At 46.8% G+C, this 21,988-nt stretch overlaps 1 protein-coding gene across 1 annotated transcript in view; it reads right to left on the bottom strand.

Annotated features, from left to right (window-relative positions):
- myo10 (myosin X) overlaps positions 1-21,988 on the bottom strand; it is a 67,850-nt gene that overhangs the window by 26,412 nt on the left and 19,450 nt on the right. The window contains exons 2-6 of the mRNA XM_069511509.1: positions 19,323-19,421; positions 15,201-15,359; positions 6,978-7,165; positions 787-921; positions 384-508 (exon numbers count right to left, since the gene is read on the bottom strand). Coding sequence (XP_069367610.1) covers positions 384-508; positions 787-921; positions 6,978-7,165; positions 15,201-15,359; positions 19,323-19,421 — 706 coding nt within the window. The remainder of the gene's footprint in view (positions 1-383; positions 509-786; positions 922-6,977; positions 7,166-15,200; positions 15,360-19,322; positions 19,422-21,988) is intronic.

Genomic DNA, 21,988 nt, shown 5'->3' with positions numbered 1-21,988 from the left:
TGGATGATTGAACATATCAGCGTTAGGGCCGACGTGGTCAGAGGAAGACTCTCCCTGAGAAGCAGGTTCGACTGACCGTAATACTTTGCTATACTTTGCTTTGAAGAAAAAAAACAATATGATTTTTGGATTGATTTCAATTTACGTGAGCAAACAAATAAAACGGTTTCTTTAAAACATTCCTACAATAACATTGCAGTTTATTGTCCGTTTGTCCAGAGTTGTAAGTTACTAATCCTAAATTAGGAGCTAATATACTGCAGTCATTATATTCAGGATCTATTTCTTCTCGACCCACGAGAGATCCTGCTCGTCTCCATCCCCCAGAGCAACAACCTTTTCCACGTCTTCCTAGAAACAACCCGTAGGGTTTTAAAGGATACAGTCGACGATCCTGCCGCCCTGGATGTTGCCCTTCTGGCTGAAATGAAGCTGGACAAACTTCCCAAAGCGGCTGGAGTTGTTGTTGTAGACGGTCGTGGCGTTTCCAAAGGCCTCCATGATGGGACTAGAGGAGCAGCGTCGTTAACACACAAACGTTCTCCAGCATTTACATCATCCTCACCAATTAACTGGATGCTTCACACTTCAATGTGTTGTACGAGCTGTGAACTAAGTTATACGACCAATGAAACACATTAATGTTGGTTTAGCGCCACCTAGTGTTTCAAACTGTCCTGACGTCTCTGTCGTGTGATCGGTGAGTCGTAGGTCGTACGTGTGTGTTTACGCGTCTTCAGACAAACGTAGCAGTGAGGTTACTCTTGAAATAAAGCGATGGCTCACCTGCTCTCCAGCAGCGCCTCCTCCACGTGTGACGTCCTGTCTCTGGACGTCACCTCCAGGGAGTGCTGGCTCATCGCCGACAGGAACTTCAGGATCAGCTTGGTGCTTTCTGTTTTCCCCGCTCCGCTTTCTCCACTGTGGGCAGAAAAACACACGGATGTTTCAGTCCCGTCTTCTCAACTGCCCTCGAGCAAGGCACTGGCCTCCCTGAAGATGGGGCCGATATAATAACTGTGATTCATCATGATGTTTCTTTTCTTCGTGGAAGTGTCGTGTTTTCAGCAGGACGTTCGGTTTGTTTCAGATAATTTAATCTGTGGGACAAATCAAGTTAAAAGAAGCCATGATTTGAGAAACTACGTTTTATGATTTCTCTGATATATAATTTATATTTCAGCACCAGGTTTGATTTTTAAACCGACACAGATCGTTCTCGTGTCATCGCCACAAACCTCCCGTGTCTTTAAATGAGCTCTGAGGCTCGTTAACTCAAACTGTGTGTGAGGGGCGGGTCTTTATTTGAGGTGTGACTGTGTGTCTGCCTGCAGGTTGTGTGCACTGAACAAACGGCCGCTGCTGCAACTCACAACAAACTGGGTCAGATGTGAATTCGCTTCTAATGACTGACTCATAACTGCTGTTTACACACACACACACACACAGACACACACACAAACAAACACAGAGCATCATGGGAAATATTCCAGTCGCTAGATGGGGCAGTGGACGCTGCTGATTCTCTCCCTGAATGAAATCCAGGGAATTTTAAAATCAACAGGGAAAAGTTAATTAACTTAATTTCCATAACTTAGAAACAAATTGAAAGAACATGAAGGCATCAGAGAGAGAGAGAGAGAGAGAGGGAGAGAGAGAGAGAGACGTGACGGGGATCAGAGTCTGAATATTATCTGATTCATATGAAATGATCACAGAGTGTCTCGGTCCGATGTAAACACGACCCACATGAGTCACACGTGTCCCGTGTTGATACTTCAGAATTATTCCTCGTCGTTATGAGTCGTCCTCAAACTCTTCTACAATATTCTGTCACTGTTTTTTTAAATCAGGGGTTATCGCTTGTTGTTATGGGACGTGGTGTTAAATCTCTTTTTATTCTTATCATGGGGAGTACAGTTTAAATCATGGGATCGTTGTAGTTAGTTTGTGTCCATTTCTATTTGGAATCACACGAGATAGAACCTCGGTGGACACATCTCTGCTCTTGGCTGGATCAGTAAAGTTTTTCTGATTCCGTTTGGTTCTCGGCCGAAGAGAAAAAGGAAATTCAGATGTGACTCCTTCATTTGTAACTCACTTAAACAGCATCGAAGTGTGGTGGCGGACAAAATGTGAGAGGGTCTGTTTAATGCATCCCGTTTAAAAAAGACCTCTGGCAGCAGGACAACTTATCTGAGACGCACACATGCAGTCAAACAGCACCCTGTCTTTGTCCTAATCCCCGGCTCTCCACAAGCTGTTGCCACCCAGGGTAAACCCCCCCCCACAGGCAGGAAGGAGGGAGAGCTGGACCTCGCCCAGGCCTTTCTGTGCAGAGGAGCCGCAGGGGGAGGACGGGGGAGAAAGTGAGACTAGAAGTGAAAGAGTGAGCGACATCTGTCCACACGTGTCGTCTGATCTGAGTCTTTTTAAAGAACTTTTTTTCCCCCCCCGGGGAAAGAAGTGAAATCATCTCACCAAAGAGTCAAAGAGGACGGAATGGCTTGTTAAGATGGAGAACGGCTGAGGTCTGTGGGAGTTTACATTAAAAAACTTCAGCCACAAACATTCATGTTCCCTGAAGGTGTGAATGAAAAGTTTTAAATTCACTTTTCAGGAAATACAATTGAAAATGACAAAACGAAGCCGCATGCTTCACGTCATCTCTCTCCTCCGTGAGAGGTGACGGGTGAGGCTCCGTTACCGAGCTGATTTTAAATCTGTTCTCATCTGTAGATTTAACAGGACTACAAACGAGAAACTAGAAACTTGAGCGAATCTGACAAACTATTTGATTTCAGGCAGGAAGCTGCTTCGTCACCTCGGACCAGCTCAGATTTATGTGACGCAGTAAAACTCACAACAACAAATTCAGGACGATCCAGATAAAACCTGCTCAATCCCCGAAAGAAAAACTTTTCAGGTATATTGTTGCTGAGCCCGTTTTGTTTTTTTAGCTGCAGGGATTTTGTTTCCCCAGATTCCTGAGTAATTAACGAGGCTGGAGCGTCTTGAGTTCGACCTCATATCCACCTCCGGGGTCGGGAGGTCGGGCACAAACTGCCGGGTCGGGGATTTAATCAAACCTGGGCTGAATCAGACACGAAGCCACAGTCAGAACAGTTTCAGCTCTAAAAGCAGAATGTTGGACTTTGAAAAAGTTTGAGATCTTGGACATCTTCTGCTCCATAGCAGCTGTAAGACGACACGGTGGAAAGCTGCAGCGACTGAAGGTTGACGTGAGATTGTTCTGTCATTTTTTATTCATTTCTAATTTGGACCATTGTTTTTCTGCAGCTGCGGCTCACGCTGAGTTCTCACTGAGATCATGTGGCTCAACGCAGCCGGGTATCTGCATCAGCGAAAACGCAAAGTGGCGTTCATGAGCGTTAATGAGCAGATGCGTCTTGTTAGAGTTGGCTCCTCCTCCTCCTCCTCCTCCTCCTCCTCCTCCTCCTCCTCTTCTAAACCAGCTCCTGTTTCATTCGCCTTCTTCTGCCTGGATCTGATTACCCACAATCCCTAAATCTGACGCGAAGCTTCCTGCCTTCGCTTAAAAGTGCCAGCTTGCAATTTATAGCTGTTCTCCAACACACACACACCCACACACACACACACACACCCACACACACACACACACACACACACACACACACACCCACACACACACACACACACACACACACACACACACACACACACACACACACACACTTACCATGAAATGACTCTTTTTGTGTGTGGGTGGGGGGGCTCCCATGTTACATGTTTTACGAGGGTCTGCTCTAAAATGGCTTTGGTGTTTTCGAAGGACCGACAGTGTTTGTGTGTGTGTGTGTGTGTGAATGTGTGTGTGTGTGTGTGTGTGAATGTGTGTGTGTGTGTGTGTGTGTGTGTGTGAGGTAATTGTGAACCACACCACGTACTGCAGCAGTTGGACAGGAGCTGGAACTCTGCGTTAAAATGATCCTCTACAAAAAAACCTAAAAATCTTCAGGGCATCAAACAATAAAAAAGGAGCTGCAGATCCAGCTGTGAAAAGTTTGCAGCTCAGCTCTCTAACTGTTTCAGTTTCAGCAGCAGGATCCAGTTTCAAACACACACGTCGCTCTGAAACCTCAGTTCTCTCTCCTGCCTCTGTTCATTCTGCTTCTGTCTCAGCACAGAGATCAAGATACCAACATGCCAGTTGGGTTATTTCTTTATCTGCACTCAGAAACCAGAGCAGAGCTCCTGAGTCTCCGCCACATGTACTCTGTGACCAACAAGAGCCAATGAGAAGGAGGTTGTGAGCGTCCACTCGAAAGCAACACGACAACACGATATAATTTAGTTTGGTCCCAGAGGAGAGGCGGACTCAGGCCTCCGTGTTGTTTCCCAGTAACATCACGGTGGACTATCAGTAAATCCTGCGCAGCAGCCGGCCCACACAGCTGGACAGTAGCCCTCAGGAAAAACACTCTGCAGTAAAAAAAACTTTGACTGTCTCTGCTCCGCCCTGCAATTACTCACAGCCTCACACATCCATCAGCCACAGCAGCAGAGCAGAGCGAGGAGCCGGAGTCTGAGGAGCCGGAGTCTGAGGAGCCGGAGTCTGAGGAGCCCGAGTCTGAAACCAATCACCCTCTGGTCCGAGCAACTCCATCAAACTCAAGTGGTTTCTTATATTAACAATTCATGCATCAGGGAAGATCTGCAGAGCACTTACACGCTTTGTTGTTTGTCTCTCTGCTTTTAATTCTCTCAGCTGGTGCAGGTGGAGGTTCAGTGCCTTGCTCGAGGGCGACAGTTAACAGCTGATTAGCAGCTCAGAGGCAGTAAAACACTCACACAGGTTCATGTTTGAAAGTGACACTCACTGGCGACACCTGCAGCAGGGCGGCACGGTGGTTCAGGGGCTTGTCCACGTGGACCTTGCGTGTTCTGCTTGCGTTGATTGCAGCTCTTAACGCCGCGTCACGCGTGTGACATCATTTGTCTGTGCAGCGGTGGAGCCAATCACAAGTCAGCATGGGACGTCCCGTCGCTCGCTGGCGTCAGTGTGTCTTTGAAAAATGGTTCATATCTCCGTGTGACCAGCTGAGTCCTCACATCCTCCTGTGACAAGACGCAACGTCCAACCTCAACATCTCCTGACAGACGATCGGAGAATGAGGTCCCACAGTGTGTGTGTGTGTGTGTGTGTTGGGAGGCTCACTGTGTCATTTTCTCTATTTTAACAGACAGTAAACCATCAGGTTGTGTTTTCGCTGAGACAACAGCTAGAGGTCAGGACTGTGGTCTGTGGTGTGTCCTCTCTGGCCTGCAGTGCCTCGTGTGCTGCTGCTGCTGCTGCTGCTGTCATGGAAAAACTACGCAGCCAAACTGGTGTTTTTCTTTTTCTCAAAGTTACAGATTCTGTGGTAAATTAGGCGTTTTTGTTTTTTCTCGACGGCTGAACTCTGGAGCGGAATCTGCTTGTTGCAGCAGGGAAAGTACCAAGAATCCGTGAGATCAAGATAAACACAAAGCACATCTATGGCAGCGGCGCGTCGCTGCGGGGGGAGAATGGCAGTATTGTGCAGCTCAGGGATTTCTCAGACGACAATATGACAACATGTTTGTGTTTACGCCTCGGTGTGTGTGTGTGTGTGTGTGTGTGTGTGTGTGTGCGCGGCGGTGCATATTCTTCCCACTGACCAACATCCTGGAAAACAGAGGACCTTCTGTGCCCTGAACAGGAGGACGACTCCAACCAGGAGACGACGGGAGAAAATCCTGTCAGTGCAGAAAGCTGCTGTGTTGTTAATTAATCATTAACGATTAAAGGCATAAAAAAAAAAAAAAAGCCACTGTTCACTCTCTGCTTCCTTCACACGGGAACATGTGTGTCTCATTAACCACCAGGCCAATAAAACTGGGCCTGTAAACTAATGCCCGCAAATTTACATGAAATTGCAGCTCTTGTGCCTGAAGCAGAAAACTGAGACTGTCCTGCACGTCTCAGGCTCTTGTTCTGATCAATCTGATAACAACTCCACACAGGACACACACGTTTACCATCCTGATTCTTTACACCGCCGAGAACTGATGAGCTCAGTTTCCACGAACAAACAGAGCTCCACCAGTTCAGACTCATTTCATGTCAAAACCAAAATTGGGGATTAAAAAAATGTGTGATAAAGGCTGTTATTAAAAAATATTTTTGGCGATGATTCCTAAAATGTTGTAAAAAGTTTTAAACATTTATGTCGGGCTCTAGTTATAATATTAATATTTCGATTTTAAAAACTTTCCAAAAGTTTATTTTATTTTATTGTGTTGTTTCCTGACAAACGTGAGATATTCAATTCGTCCAAAGTCTAAGACGTTTGTGTATTATTGTGTCTCTTCTGTGTTCTTACATAATTTTCTTTGCTGCGCAGGAATCACAGACGTGCACTGGCCACGTACTCAGGCCCAAACACAACGTTCCCACGGAGTCAAATGCAGCGACGTCTCCTGTGTCCGCCGCCGGCTGAATCTGGGGCCGAGTGTTGCTTCCAAAATATAAAAATAACTTTTTTCTTTTCAAGTCAGGAGGACGAGGACGTCTCTGGTAAAACAATGGAGCGAAGGCGGAGGTGAAAGTCGTCCAGTTAAAATCAAAGAGGAAGGATGTGAGGAAGGAAAGCAGAGGACGGAGATAGTAACAGTGTGTGTGTGTGTGTGTGTCACACTCAGAAGTGCGGCCAAACCGCCCGTGGGACTCGAACCTCGATCAAAGTGTTTGACGCAGAGGGAAGAGCGTCTGAACAAGCTTAAGACCACAACGCTTTATTCAAACGACCAATCAGAGGGCTCCGTGTGACTGTGGCACGAGAGATGTGGACACCCTGACTGAGCATTTCCTGTCGGAGAAGTGAAGATGATGCAGAAACCTTCTTTTCTACTTCAGGTTTCTTTGTCTGGTTGTGAGTTGATTAAACTTCCAAGACAACAACATGACCACCGACCTGATGAGGACACACTGGTTCTGAAGCCTCTTCCACAGTGAGCGGTAGCACTCGTTGGCGACAGCGAAGATGTGCGGGGAGATTTCACCGAGGTGATGTCGGCTGTACAGCTCCACGGCCGGCCGGTCGTACAGCCCGGGGAGCGTCTGGTAAGGGTTCACCGCCGCCAGGATGGAGCCGATGTACGTCTGCGGATCAGGAGAGAGAAGAAGTGTTAGAAACACAAACATGAATTATTAGAATCATATATTTGCGTCTACCTATGTTTGTGTTGAGGAACCTTGTTCATAGAAATGGACCCAGACTCCGGGTCCAGAGGGTGAAGCCGGGACAATGTGGAGACGTGTCTTTATCTTTAATTATAGAGGAGTGATATTCAAATAAAACTGAATTGAGTTGAATTAAACCAAGAAACTGAATCTTCTGCAAAACGGACTAAAACTGAAAAGTTAAGCGAGTGAGTGCAGAGAGTGGAAAACCTCTCAGGTAATCTGAGGGAGATCTCTGAGCCAGTACGTCATTACCTCGCATTTAATAAGCGAGGAGACAGAGAGGGAGACCAATCAGAGCCAATTACATCTCTGCTGCCTGTCGTTGCTCAGGTGGAAGCACACACGGGCCAAAGGCTTCACTTAATCCAATTCACCGCACAAAAGCACAGAGTCATAAAACCCCCGTTGAGCTCCCAGGAAGGTGGACGACAGCAAACATGACACCTGACCTCCGTAATGCACAAAATCTCCCTCAGCGGTTCCACCCAGCAACGTCCAACACATCTGACCATCTCCAAACTCAGAGCATAAACAAACCGAACGGTTGGAGCTCGTGAAGCTGGAGGGGGGGGGGGGGGCTTCAGTGTGGTGGTGGTGACTCATGGATAATAGAGTTTTTAAAAAACAACCAGATACGTCTTGAAAAGTCTTAAGAGGTGACAGCGGAGTCATGCGGGTTCTCAGAGTCGCTTGGTTGGCGAAGACAGAAAGGTGAAGCTGCCAGAAATCCTCATCGTCATCATCGACCGTGACGGTTAGAGAAGCAGCAAAGTTAGAGAAGCAGCAAAGTTAGAGAAGAAGCAAAGTTAGAGAAGCAGCAAAGTTAGAGAAGCAGCAAAGTTAGAGAAGCAGCAAAGTTACAGAAGCAGCAAAGTTACAGAAGCAGCAAAGTTAGAGAAGCAGCAAAGTTACAGAAGCAGCAAAGTTACAGAAGCAGCAAAGTTAGAGAAGCAGCAAAGTTAGAGAAGAAGCAAAGTTACAGAAGCAGCAAAGTTAGAGAAGCAGCAAAGTTAGAGAAGCAGCAGAGTTACAGAAGCAGCAAAGTTAGAGAAGCAGCAAAGTTAGAGAAGCAGCAGAGTTACAGAAGCAGCAGAGTTAGAGAAGAAGCAAAGTTAGAGAAGCAGCAAAGTTACAGAAGCAGCAAAGTTAGAGAAGCAGCAAAGTTAGAGAAGCAGCAAAGTTACAGAAGCAGCAAAGTTAGAGAAGCAGCAAAGTTAGAGAAGCAGCAAAGTTACAGAAGCAGCAAAGTTACAGAAGCAGCAAAGTTAGAGAAGCAGCAAAGTTACAGAAGCAGCAAAGTTAGAGAAGCAGCAAAGTTAGAGAAGCAGCAGAGTTACAGAAGCAGCAAAGTTAGAGAAGCAGCAAATTTACAGAAGCAGCAAAGTTACAGAAGCAGCAAAGTTAGAGAAGCAGCAAAGTTAGAGAAGCAGCAAAGTTACAGAAGCAGCAAAGTTAGAGAAGCAGCAAAGTTAGAGAAGCAGCAAAGTTACAGAAGCAGCAAAGTTAGAGAAGAAGCAGCAAAGTTACAGAAGAAGCAGCAAAGTTAGAGAAGAAGCAGCAAAGTTACAGAAGCAGCAAAGTTACAGAAGCAGCAAAGTTACAGAAGCATTAAGCCTCTTTTTTTAAGCATAAAAACACTGAAGAGAAGTTTTCAATCTTTCAGAATTGCTTACAAAAAAAAACATTTCCCTGGTCGCTCCTCTAAAACTTAAGAAGTGCTGGAAGGTAAAGCTGCAGCAGAAGAGGACGATGCGAAGCGGGGAGCGTGAAGCCGGACAGGAAACAGATAAACAATGAGCTGAATGAGTGAAGCTGCAGATTATTGGATCATCAAATAACTAAATCATCAGAAACACTTGAACAAACATCAGTGAGTTCAGGACGACCTGAAAATGACAGACATCTTTATTTAACGTCCACATTGATTCTTTTTTTTTTGGTCCATGTCCCATCTGCTTACATGGAGGAGGCGGGGTTTACGACCTTCACTGATCCTTTAAATCCAAACATTTCACAGAGTTTGATCCCGGGTTTCATCCTGAGTGTTTGGACCACAGTGTTCGTCTCTGGTACCGGGTGGATCGTTTATGTAGACTTCATCGCCACCTTCTGGCCGTTTGAGCGTTTGTAGTTGTGCTCCTCATTAAACCCCCCTATGATAATCCACCCCCCCCCACCCCCCCACTGCCCCTCAACACTCAGACAGCCCACTGACTGACTGACCTACATTAGATGCAAATACATTTGAATGGCAGTTGAGGTGTCCTGACATTTACATGACAAACACCGACTGTCCTGCTCATCAACGTGGCGGCTCGGCTCAGGTGAACCAGTCGGTTCATGGGTTTTTAAAACAGTTCACAGTCGGACTGATCTCTGGATCTGAGGCTCACGAGCTTCCCCTCCCCCCTCCTGATGCTAATGAAGCCTCACGTCGTGTTTGGTTGGTTTGTGTCACTGAGTCTTAAAGATAAAGTCCCTTAACTCGATGGACTCAATTACTTCTCCCTGTTGCTCCGACCTGGTAACAGTTACCACGGCAGCACCTTGGCTGCCACTCTCATCAGAACCCCCACCCCCTCCATTGGCTGATGTGATTAACTGTGGCCCCTCGTCCTCCGTGCGTGGTGTCAAATACTCGCCATTTCGTTGCCGTACCACAGAGGTGACGCAAGAAACACGATACTCACATGCAGAGTGTTTGTTTGAGACATTGAACCTGCGGCACTTTGGACGGTGGACGTTCAGTTCTACACTTCCACGTCAGTGTGTTGTGACTTTAATGGATTTTATGTGATTTATTGATGCTTCTGAAACCACTTGAGTCCAATGATGAGACTTAACTTCAGTCTGCACCGTGAACTGGAGTCACTTTAGTTCTGGGACAAATGTCTGGCTCCGATCTGAACCGGCCTCACGTGGATCTCCTGTCTGTCGACAGCTACAGCGACGTCCGTGTTTACAGAGAGGCGTCAGTGGCTGTGGATGGTGTAACTATAGAGCACAGGGAGGCATGCAGGCCAAAAGTAAGACCTCTCTCTGAGACAGATAAATGCAGAAAATGGGAAATGAAGAACAGATGGAGAGAAAAAATGGAGGATCAGAGGCAAAGCATCGGCAGGAAATGTAAGAGAGAGAGAGAGGGGGGGGGGGGGGGGGGGGGGGAGTCACTGAGTTACTGGGTCACAAAGACAAATTCCTGCACATTTGTTCATTCTTGGCAATCGCAGCAATCCTGCTCTGCTGTTTGTGTTAATATCACCGCTGACGGACAGAAATCCCACATCTGTGAGAGTCGGGGTGTTCAGGAGAAGAGGAAGATGATTGTGCTCTGGATAATCTCCTGACATGATCCAGAGCGGCTGTATGAGAGAACACAGCGAGTGGGCGTGTTGATGAGGTTTCTAACACGTGACGGACGTGAAACTGGAAGAGCGCGAATCTCTCAGGATGAAGAAGAGGAGCCGCGCACGTAGAAGACGAAGACGTCCACTTGGAAAGACGAGGAGATTCCAGAAGTTTTGGTGATGAGGGCCGACGCCGGTGTGGACGAGCTGTAAACAACAACACTGATCTTGACACAGCACGGTGTCATTCCCCGCCTCCTTCATGCTGCACCAACCGAGACCTTCCTGTGGTCTGAACGTGTCCGAGCAGAGAATCTCCTCCTCCTTCATACGAGAAAGACAAACTCCGCTCTGAGTGGATTCATGTCACATCAAATAAAACACATCCAGATTAAAACAACTGGACCGCTCTCGCAGGACGTGACATGGGCACAGGTTATTTGTAAACATCGCTAAAAGGAAATGACATCATTGTGGTGTGGCGACACGTGACTCTTCTGTGGCTGGAGGACGGTTTCTCCACATCTGACTGTGATCAGGACGCCGAGTCAGGAGCGTTCGTCTGGAAGCTCACATGCACACGCTCTGCTTCTATAGGAACAGTGTGTGTCTGTGCGTGTGTCTGTGCGTTGTTTATGGATGAGGAGACCAGATATCTACTGTGGGAATAAAGGGACGTTTGTGTAAATGAACTCTTTCTGCACTTTCTTTGTAAACTTGTTTTTTTAAACTGCCGTATGAATAAAGTTTATTATTTGAGCTGGAGAGCAGCAGCGTTCTCCATCTGCTGTTTGGTCTCTGCAGGCGAACGTGGTTCACCCTCACCTCGAAGCACATTGATCATGTTTGCTGACGGCTGACTCTCACATGTGCAGCTCGATTCCGCACGGTCGAGCCAACTGACCCCGTGACCACGTCGACATGTCAGAGGGCGACCTCGTCCTGGTGGGAATTACGTGTTGTCTGCAATGTGGACGGGTCAGAAGCAACATGTTGTTAAGTCTTGTCGTCACATTAGATTCAACTGAGCTTCGTTGTCTCAGAATAGAATTTGTTGTTACCTTTGAGTAAGTTAAGCTACGAGTCACTATAGAAATAAACAGACACCATAAAAAGAACAGATTCTTCTTCGTCTTCCAAACATTTTCCAGAACCCCACACTGCTGGATGAACATCCACCGAGCAATGAAAAGTGTGAAACCCACATCAGTCACAGAGGAATCGAGCCTCCGGCTGCATCTTTCTCACAGAACAACTTTCACTCTGTGCTGTGACGCTCCGATGTTTAAAATGTACGGAAAGACGCTGCTGTACGGAGCGTGTGAGAACGATGAACTGTCACTGGAATAATTCACAAACCAACGTTCTAAATGTAAACACAGGCAAAATACCCAGTGAAGGAATTTCCTGCCATTAGATGACGTTATCCGAAATGTATGTGTTTGAATATATGTGTGTATGAGAGTGTGTGTTTGAGAAAGAGGGACAGTGCAGGGGAACCTGAGAGAGAGAGTGTGTGTGTGTGTGTGTGTGTGTGTGTGTGTGTGTGTGTGTGTGTGTGTGTGTGTCTGCACGTTTCAACTGGAATCCACACAGGAGACGAGTGAGGCCACCAGTCGACAGCACAGCTGGTTACAATCACAGGAGCTAAAGACTGCACACACACACCCCCCCACACACACAAACACACACACACACACACACACACACACACACACACACACACACACACACACACACACACACACACACACACACCAGTGTGGAAGCCTCCAGGCTAAATTTCCGATTCATCTATGTCATCCCAACGCTAAAGTAAAGCAGCTTTAGCACTGACGCTAGCTGCTAGTTCAACACTCCAAAGTTATTTGTTCCAGAAAATCATCTTCATCTTCATCACCATCATCATCATCATCAGGTATATCTTATTAGTCTATATATTTGGTTTGTATTTCCGTCACCAAATTTAAATTTGACTGAAGTTGTTTTAAAATGTTCTTCAAGTCTTAAATGTAAAACTCGGTATCCTCGTGTAAAGACAGAACATATATGTGATGAGATTAAACTCATTAATTCTGCCTGTTTGACTCCCTCAGGAGTCAGCAGGGGTGCTTTCAGAAATTCCGGGGCCTCTGACAGGTTATGACATCGGGGCCCCTTGCTCTAACGCGTCTGACTTCATGAGTTAATGCACAGTTCACCTCTCTCTAACCTTTTCTTCACACCACAGACGTTTCCCAGGAAATGAAGAAACTAAAGTAAAGCTTATCTGTGTTTCCTGAGTATCACTGCAGCTCTCAGATTTAAGTCGTGTGTGTCCCTGGCATGTCCCTCTAAATCTTTAACTGTGTTGTTTTACTTGTGTCTTTTTGTCTCAGACGCACACACAGGACTCGACACCTGGAGCTGTAACTGTCTCCTGGACGGTCTCAAAGATAAACACTCGTGTCAAAAGTCAGGACAGATCTCAGGAATGGTCCATGAGCAGAAACGTTCATCAAGGACAGAAGAAAAACATGAGCAGCGAAGTGACAGGATCCAGACGCTGGAAGCTTCCAGAGCTTCACGTGCAGGTACTGGATTTGTCTGTAGTTTGAAGTAGAAGTCAGTAATATTAATAATACTTGTGGTTATAACAAGGACTATGAGTAAAGTACAACTTTAACCTGTTTAACCTTCGACCCGTGATGTTTCAGAGCTTGTTGCTGGCTCTGTGGCTTCAGCGGTGTGTTTTACGGCCCTTCCCGTTGGTCCACCGCGACCCACTTCACTCAAACCTCTCCTCTAATTTTCCCCTTCTGCAGCTTCTGGCCCCAAAAAGAAAAAAAAAGCCCCGTCAGTGCGGAGAATGGGTGTCTGTGATGAATTGATTGGATAATTTCGACCATACGGGAGCATTCAGTTGTGATTAAAGTAACTAAATGGCATTTGTCAAAGGTTACTGCGGCGAATGTGCGCGCACAGAGCACAGAGCTGCCTTTGTCGCCGGCTTGTTTTGCTGCAGAAAGTGCTGGGTCAGGTTTGTTCATTAGTCCATAAGTAGAAAATGAAACCGTAATCGTTCAGAGCCATTTGTCCCACATATTCCTTTGTCTTCAGAGTTTAGTCTGACCGGGTCGGCAGGAACAGAGCTGCTCTGTTGTCCAATTAGCTCGCTGTGTAAAGCAGGACGGGAATGAACACTTTGTTAAAACAGCAAACGAAAAGTACAGCTGCTGACATCACTGCTGTTTCCACATCCGCCGACCACGACTGCTGGAAACCCCTTTAGAGCTGCAGCGGCAAACGAATCAAACTCGAACGCAGACGAGCCAATCACAGCAAGTATCGGCTTCACAGCTCACTTCACAGACGGGACACACTCCATCCCGTCTCCACGTCTCATCAGAACTCAATGTCTCCTGTGTATTAAACTGTGTGTTTGACAGTGAAGAAGAAAAACATGGACGTCTACATTTGTTCTCAGACAAGAAAACTTTAGGGTTAAACTCAAATTTAAAGCAACTTATATTCAATCTTTGCCAATAGATCCCTTTCACCTAAATCTTACACACGGAACCTTTAAAGCCACACCAGGTCGTTTATTACAGCTTCAACATTATTTGGATTCTACGTAAACTTATAAAAGGGAGAATGGCAAGTCTCTCATCGTCACAGCGCCCCCTGGAGGCCTGGAACTGCAGTATGTAGCCATGGTGAACAACATTTCCTCGCTACCTGCAGACTCAACAGTTCATTCTTTCAGCATATAAGATATAATCAACAGATTATGTGATGGTAACATCAGTCATCCGTTTCAGATCCGAGGCAACGTTGGAAACTGAAAACAAAAAGCGGTCGGGCAGGTTTTTATTCTGTAAAACCACTCGAGAATAATCTGCTGCGTCTGTGCACGTTTCCAGTGAGATGCTTGTTTAACATCATCCTTTATTTCGCACCAGCGACTCTGTCTGTTTGTTATAAGACCACACGTCTCTGACAGAAAGTGCGATGATGAAAACAGAAAGAAGCTCTTGACTGTTTGGTTTCGCCTTTTGGGATCGTTCCAGAAGGACGTGAGCTCCTCCTCTGTCTAACTGATCCATCTCTTATCCGCCTGCTGCGTCTAGACGTTTATCTCTGCCGTTACGCAACGATTGAGCAACTTCAGGCATCAGATCCCCACACACAGAGCTCTCAGAGGACGGCAGCTCAGCCATGACGGGCCGAGATGTCGACGTGAACGCTGACACTGCAGATGGACGTCACACAGCTCCCGTCTATTCTCAGATTTTCCTCCTGGCCTGGCTCAGAAAGTTTATCACCCATTTCCCCCCAGTTTACCCAATTTTCTTCTTTTTTACAATCTCAAATAAAAATACCACCGTTAACACCCCATTAATTAAACCGGGGCAGCCCGCCAGAGTCTAAATTGTGTGATGAAGCAAAAATATAGTTCCACACTCACAGCAACATGTAAGGTCTCTAACTTTGTGTGTTCTGCTGAGGGCGGGATGTCAGGGTCATTTCTAATCACTCTCTTTCCAAATCAGCTAAATGTCATCTGCTTCACTCGTGTCGTAATCTGTCGGCTGCTGCTGTGATCGAGTGTTTTGGGTACGTACGTAGATGTGTCTCTGCTGGTAGCGCAGGAGGAGGTTGTGCATGATGGCACCGTCATGGAGGTCCTGCAGCATCGCCATGTCCTCCACCCCTGTGATGCTGCTGTGGTGCATGGGCTGCACCTTCTGCCTGGTGAGCGCATTCTGCTTGTAGGTGTACACCTGCGTCACAAACACAAGAAATACACACATTTAATTATGTCTAAAGAATATATTGAAAATGACAAACTTCTATATGTGAGAGTGTTTCTGATGAGTTTGGTTTTAATTAGTTATTTGATGATAACGGCCTGAGACACGACCCTGACTCCAACAACAGCACAAGATGGCGACAAGGAAACGTCATCACCGCTGCAACAGGACGTTGCCTCAATTCCTTATTATAAACCTTTTCGATTTTTCTTAAACTCAACATCCAGTCGTTTGCACACGAACTTTCCTCCTCCTCCTCATATTTCAGTTTTCTTTGTGCAGGAGACAGAGGGCAGATTGAACGAGGCCCCGGGCTGGAGGAAGGTTTCGGCTGCTCGTGTGTCTGAGGACAAGGTCGAACGGCTTTTCAAGACCAAACTGTTTAAAGTGCTTGTCCTACAGCGACGAGACACAACTGGTGATAAATAACTGTGTCGTTGTCTGATATTGTGTCTACTTCAGGGGACTGATATTTACAGTATGTGTGCACGTTGGTTGCAGATCCAAATAAAAATGTGGATCTCACGGAGTTAAATGTGGTTTCACGAGGGGGGTGTTGGTGGAGGTATGATCTACTGAGTCACATTCTGGAGGGCAAACATAAAAAAATAGATTTAGAAAGAGTCAGTGAAATAAGACGGTTCATCTGTGATTCTTCATTTGTCGGAATTAAAAACAAAAAGACAGAATCTGGAAACAAAAACCTGCGACAGGCCGATTTTTCAGTGTTTTGCACATTTGAAGAGTGATGTTGGGGACGTGACTCTCACCAGGAGTAAAAATGAAACTGTGACCATCACAATGTGATTAACTCTGGCCGGTCGCTCGGTCGGTGACCCACCGTGACCGAGCGGCTCAGGGCGACTATTCCTGAAGGAAGCCAGTGTCTGTCTGAGGAGTCAATCACATCTGACCCCCCCCCACACACATATATTAACCCTCAAAGCCCCCCCCACCCACAAGCATCCTGCCAGGCCTCATTTCTCACATTCCTGCCTCAGTGACGCTTCAGGGGAAACCGAATGTCACAGAAACGTCTTAACGAGAAATGTGATCGGGCGTCGCTGCGTTCAAGGACACCGCGTTCTGATGGATTTATGACGTCTGCAGTGTGTCCAGGTGAAGAAAACCAAACATCCAGAGGCAACTGGAAAAGAAGCTGAGCTCAACGAACCAGAGTTTATCTGGTCAGAGTGACGAGCTCTGTTCAGTGTAGCCTGGACTTCACAGTTTCACAGACTGTGCAGAGGGAGACAGTTACAGGGGATGAGTGACTTGTTAGACCTGTTCAGAGTAAACGCTGTTTGCACTCAGCAGTTGAACAAGTTCACTGTGCCCTGAAGTCCTGGAGGGGGAGGTTAGCTAGTGTTCCTCAAACACTGTGGATTACAATGAACGACGCGGCTGCACTTCCTCCCACGATCCACAACTGAAGCTATGTTTTGGTTCTATAGCTCCATAGGCCCCCATTCATTCTGGACTACCTCATGAGCGCCCCCTACACAACCTGGAAGTAGTGGCAGCAGAACCTCTCGGACAGTCTCCGCAGGCCTACCGTGGAGACTCGTTAGGTTTCTAATTGGTCCAGTCGTCCATGCGGAGATGAGGAGGGTCCACGCCTCGAGAACAAAGCGCTGGGGCCCGGGCGCTAAGCCGAGCGACAGATGCTAACAGGAGTAAATCCCTGAGAAACAAAGCCCTGAGACAGCACTGCAGAGGAGCTGGGTCATTACCGCTGTTCAGCACTGTTCTGGGATCAGCCAGGATGAAGTTTGTTGTTCTAACTTGAACGGATCAGAAAAGTGAATTCACATTTAGCTGCAGGACAATTAGATGATTCTGATCCTGAGGAACGTAAAATGAGCAACTGAGGAAAGCTGTCAGTGAAATGATCTGAGATTATAATGATACTTATACGTAAATAAATACAATAAAACAACAGTAATCATTTTTATCAGAAGCAACATAAGATAAATATGTAAACACAGAGATTCTTAGGCAAACAGCTTCAAACACATTTAATAACGACTCGGACTTTCCAGCCAGCGATCACTCTGGAATGAAACTCTTCATTCCGCTCTCTACCAGGTAACCCAGCGCCCGCCCCCCCCCCCCCCCCCCCCTCCTGCATCCTCATCTTCATCATCAAAAGCAACAGCTGCACTTTGAATCACCATTCATCTCCCGCTGCATTGTCCTGCAGTCAGCTCGGGAGGAGGAGACTGTCTGCTCCGTCGAAAACACTGAAACCTGAGCAAGACAAGAGGAACCCTGCGACCCCCGACAACCACAGGCTCACACATGACAGAACTCCTGATGATGTCATAGTAATATTCATAATCGTTGGAGAATAAAAGACCTGACACACAACTATTCAGTTTTACATAAATAAACATGGATGATAAGTCAAACAGGGGATTCCTGTAACGCTGGGGGTTTCAGGACATTATTTCTAAAAGCCTTTTTTGTTTGTTCCCTCACCAAACTCATCGTACAGTGATTTTAAGGGTTTAAGGGTTTGACCATTGCCCCCAGACGTTAATTACTACTCGGATGGGAGCTGATGGGCTCTGATATTGTCCTGAAGGAGGCCTTGAGTCTGAGCCACATTTCAACCAATAGTGGACTCAAACGGCTCGAGTGTCGACCTCACGGTGCTCGTAGATGTAGCGTCAGACCCATGTTGTCACTGCCGGAGAAGAATCAATACAGAGCGGCGAGGAAAGCCACAATCCATCACCTGGAGCTGAATCAGCTCAACACAACAGGGCTCACTGAGTATTCAGCGGGTAAACTGTGCGGAGGGTCATTAGCTTCACTGACCAGCGGGTCTGAGGGAGTCTCTGAGTGAGTCGGAGCCCGGAGATAAGAATGTCTTAATCTGCCAGTAAATCTTCGGGACAATACGCCAGCTCGACATGACCCTAAATCCTTCAGCGCTCGCATTCACACCTCGTCCTCTGGCAGCGACCCTCTGCCGCTCAGACGCAGGAAGTCTTTGTTAAAGCTGTCGGGGGAGAGTAAATCCACCGAGACACCTTTTCTGGCCTTGGGTTTTAAGGCTTCACTTTTTTCGAACTAAACTAAAATGATCACTGAACACAAAAAAGTTTCGGCTCTGAATCAGTTTTAATCCTCGTCCTGAAAACCTGAAAACACACGTCACATGACCACTCATGCAGGCGAACATGTAAACAGCTGTATCTTTATCTATCTCTGCAACAGAATGGAACTGAACAGCAGCTGTTCGTAAAGACATCAGGGTCAGTGACATTATAATTGACTCTCCATGTTGTTCTACTCTGGCTGAGGCTGATTGTTTTCTTCACGAAGGACGTCATGTGACAGGAACCTGGCGAATCAGAGGAGGCCGTGACCGAAAAGACCAAATCAGCAAGAGGTTGTGAGCGCCTACGTCTTCGTTTCCAAACACCTCAGTTTCTGCTCGTCCGGATTAAAACGCAGCCCCAGAGTTTCCAAACTTCTCTGTTGTAGCGACTCTAAAACTCTGGAGAGGTGTGGACGCCCAGAGTTTCTGTTTTTTTCAGTTTACTTCAATAAAATATTTAGTATTACAGCGAACCTCCAGAAGAGTTTGTATAATTGTTCCTTCTTAATTACCAACTTAAATACATAAGTCCCACTGTGACCCCTGCTCCATTTGTCCTTCACCTCCTCTATCGGCTGTTTTGACCACACGAGGATCAAAGTAGAATCATGCAGAAGCATATGGGGATTAGAGGATTTGCTCCATCTTGAGCTGATCCTAAATTATGAGCAGACCTCTCTAAGCCTTTGCTCTCTTGGAGGTTTTAAGAAAACTAAAACAACTAGCAGGGCAATCTAAGAGCTCCAATCCCCAAGTTTGACACACTGAAACCTGTCAGGAAGAGAACGGACATCAGATGCAAACAGGACTCGAGTGACTCTCACCTGGCCGTAGTCTGTGGCAAAGACCACAACCCCTCCAGAGCAGGAGGACACGGTGCTGGGCTGGTACTGCTCATCCTCCCGTAACCACACCCGGTCACCCTGCACAGGAAGAAAGAACAACGTTAAATCCAAACTCTGAAAAACCAGCATCGTGAAAACACAGTCACATCAGGAGTTTTCCGTTTCACCCGCTGCGCCACCGATAAACAGACTGACGGCTCTTCGTGTGTGAGCAGCGCGTTTCGGTGACGTCAACACATTCACACACTTATGGCAACATGTGCTCTAGAGTTCGGCTCAGTCCCAACCCGGCCGAGCTTTTGAGAGAAAACTCCACCCGACAGGTTTTCTGTGTTTCCTGCCTGTGGCCCCCCCGCAAGAAATGAAGCAGGCTTACCCAGCCAACACACAAGTGGCGCCCTCTTGTCCTCACTTCCTTATTTTGGATTTATAAGTTCCTGTTTTACCTTGGAGCTTCTTTAGTTTTGTGTTTATACTGTTTTGTGTTTTCCGTCTCTGTGCTCCACGCTCTCGTTCATCCGTTTGTTTGCGTCTCTTGCTCGCTCCCTGTAGTTACCTGGTGTGGTCTGGACTTATTCGGAACTTGTGCTTTTTGTTTATTAAATCCAGCGTCTTCTATTCACGCCTTACTGTTTGGATCCTGCAAACCATGACAGTACTTAACAGTCCACTACTTGTATGACGCTATATTTTAAATAGAAATCGTCTGGTAAACAAGGAGAAAGTCACGTTTCTTTTCTTGTGCAGTCTGTGAGAAAACATGTTTGTGGTCTTTGAGGTCGTGTAACGGTTTGTTAAGTTCTTTGCTAATCGCACAAGCTCTGACAAGAAGATATATTCATCTCCACATGGTGCCGTTACCAAGGCACTGACCTTTGTCCAGCCAGTAGGAGGGTCTCAGGTTTCAGAGGTCTCTACCTGCAGCCAGTAAACCTGCATGTTCATCACAGCTTCTTAGTTTATTCCTGTTGACCTGTGCAGTTTACTGCTCCTGGTCGTTACAGTGGTCCCCCCCCCCCCCCGACGAGCACCTGGATGTTTTATCACCACGGTTTCCACACTCTGTTGTTTCTGTGGCGACGCAGCAGAGAATCTGGAGAAATTAGCAAAGTAAGTCTGAGTCTTGACGACACGTTTGAAGGTTTTGTTAAATATTTCTCCTTGAATGTGATCGCAGGACCGAAGAGTTCGGATTGTGCTGCGTGAGAACACAGAAAACTCAGACTAACAGCTGACGACTGAGCTGGAGGCCTGAGTGGATTCCCTCCTCTAATCGAGTAGCCACATGTGCCTCTGTTCATTAGCGTGACAGGCTAACGCTAACGAGAAAAACAAACGCTGTGCTTTTGTGGGACGCGTCGACCCCTCCTCTCTCCAAGCACTGCGCATATGAGCGACCTTTGACCCACAAGCCCTCGTTTCTACCATAGCGTGGTGGAGAGGGGCACCTGGCTGGGGAGGAAAATGATGCATGAATGGATGTGGATAAACACACACACACACACAAACACACACACACACACACACACACACACACAGTTAAGCTTACGTCTGCAGTGTCAGCAGTGGATCAGAGAGCTACTGATCCCAACCTGGTCACAGAACGTCAAAAAAATATCTCTTTACTTTGTCTGACGAGTTCAAACTGAAAACTTGATCTTGCAAAACATTTTTACCTCCAATCAGGAGACATTTTTTAAAAACCTCCTTTCTGTCATCATCCTTTCTTTTTCTTCACAGGGATGGGGGCGACATTAGCAAACATGGGGGACTTGACAGGATAATTTCACAGTCACATAGAAACCTTTTCATTGTGACGAGAGGGTCTCTGAACCAAACAAAGGAAGATGTCCCATTGTAACGTGCACAAAGAGAAGGCGTGTGCTGTTTACCAGCTGAGACCATATGGACATTCCTGACGTGCACCACCGAAAGAATCTGATGCTTGCATCAAGTTGGCAGAGAGGGGTCTCCCCCACCCCCCCCCCCTCCCCCATCCCACTGACACACTTTTCAAGGTTCTGTCACCACCAAAGACCTCGACACACGTAAACACACACATTTGTGTTCTGTGTGGGAAGCGTGTGCAGTCCCGCCTCGACTCCTCTAGAGAAAGACGACTCAAGACAGTGGCCAACTATCTGCTTTCCCTCCCACCACCCCTCGCCCCTACACACACACACACACACACACACACACACACAGCTACTAGTCCATGTCTAAAGTCGGGCTCTGTGCCAGAAGCCTCTGCTTCACCTCCCCTCCTTCACTCATCACCACCGATTGCCTGAACCCTGAACATCAAAGATCTCCTTTGTACTTTCCGATGAACCAAAGAGGACGAGGACCAAAGTCTCTGTTAATGGATGAAAACCAACGAAACCCAAAACAAAACAGAAGTGGGGAGACACTCAGCTCCAGCTCGGCGAGGCAGCCTCCAAATCATCCGCGGTGTTGGATAAGGTCAAAAACATGGAATCAGAAATAGCTGTGTGAGGGATTAAAACAAAGTCTGACCAGCGCCGTTCATATGTATGCCTCTTTCATACATGATCAACACCTCCTCCACCTCCGCTGCAAAACCGCCTGATGAACGTCTAACAATAGCCCATTTTTATTGACCTTCATCAAAACGACACCAGCAA

The sequence above is a fragment of the Paralichthys olivaceus genome, chromosome 16, assembly GCF_024713975.1.
Source record: "Paralichthys olivaceus isolate ysfri-2021 chromosome 16, ASM2471397v2, whole genome shotgun sequence".
Taxonomy (NCBI): domain Eukaryota; kingdom Metazoa; phylum Chordata; class Actinopteri; order Pleuronectiformes; family Paralichthyidae; genus Paralichthys; species Paralichthys olivaceus.
The sequence above is the reverse complement of the archived record's forward strand: the minus strand, read 5'-3'. Positions and strand labels throughout refer to the sequence as shown.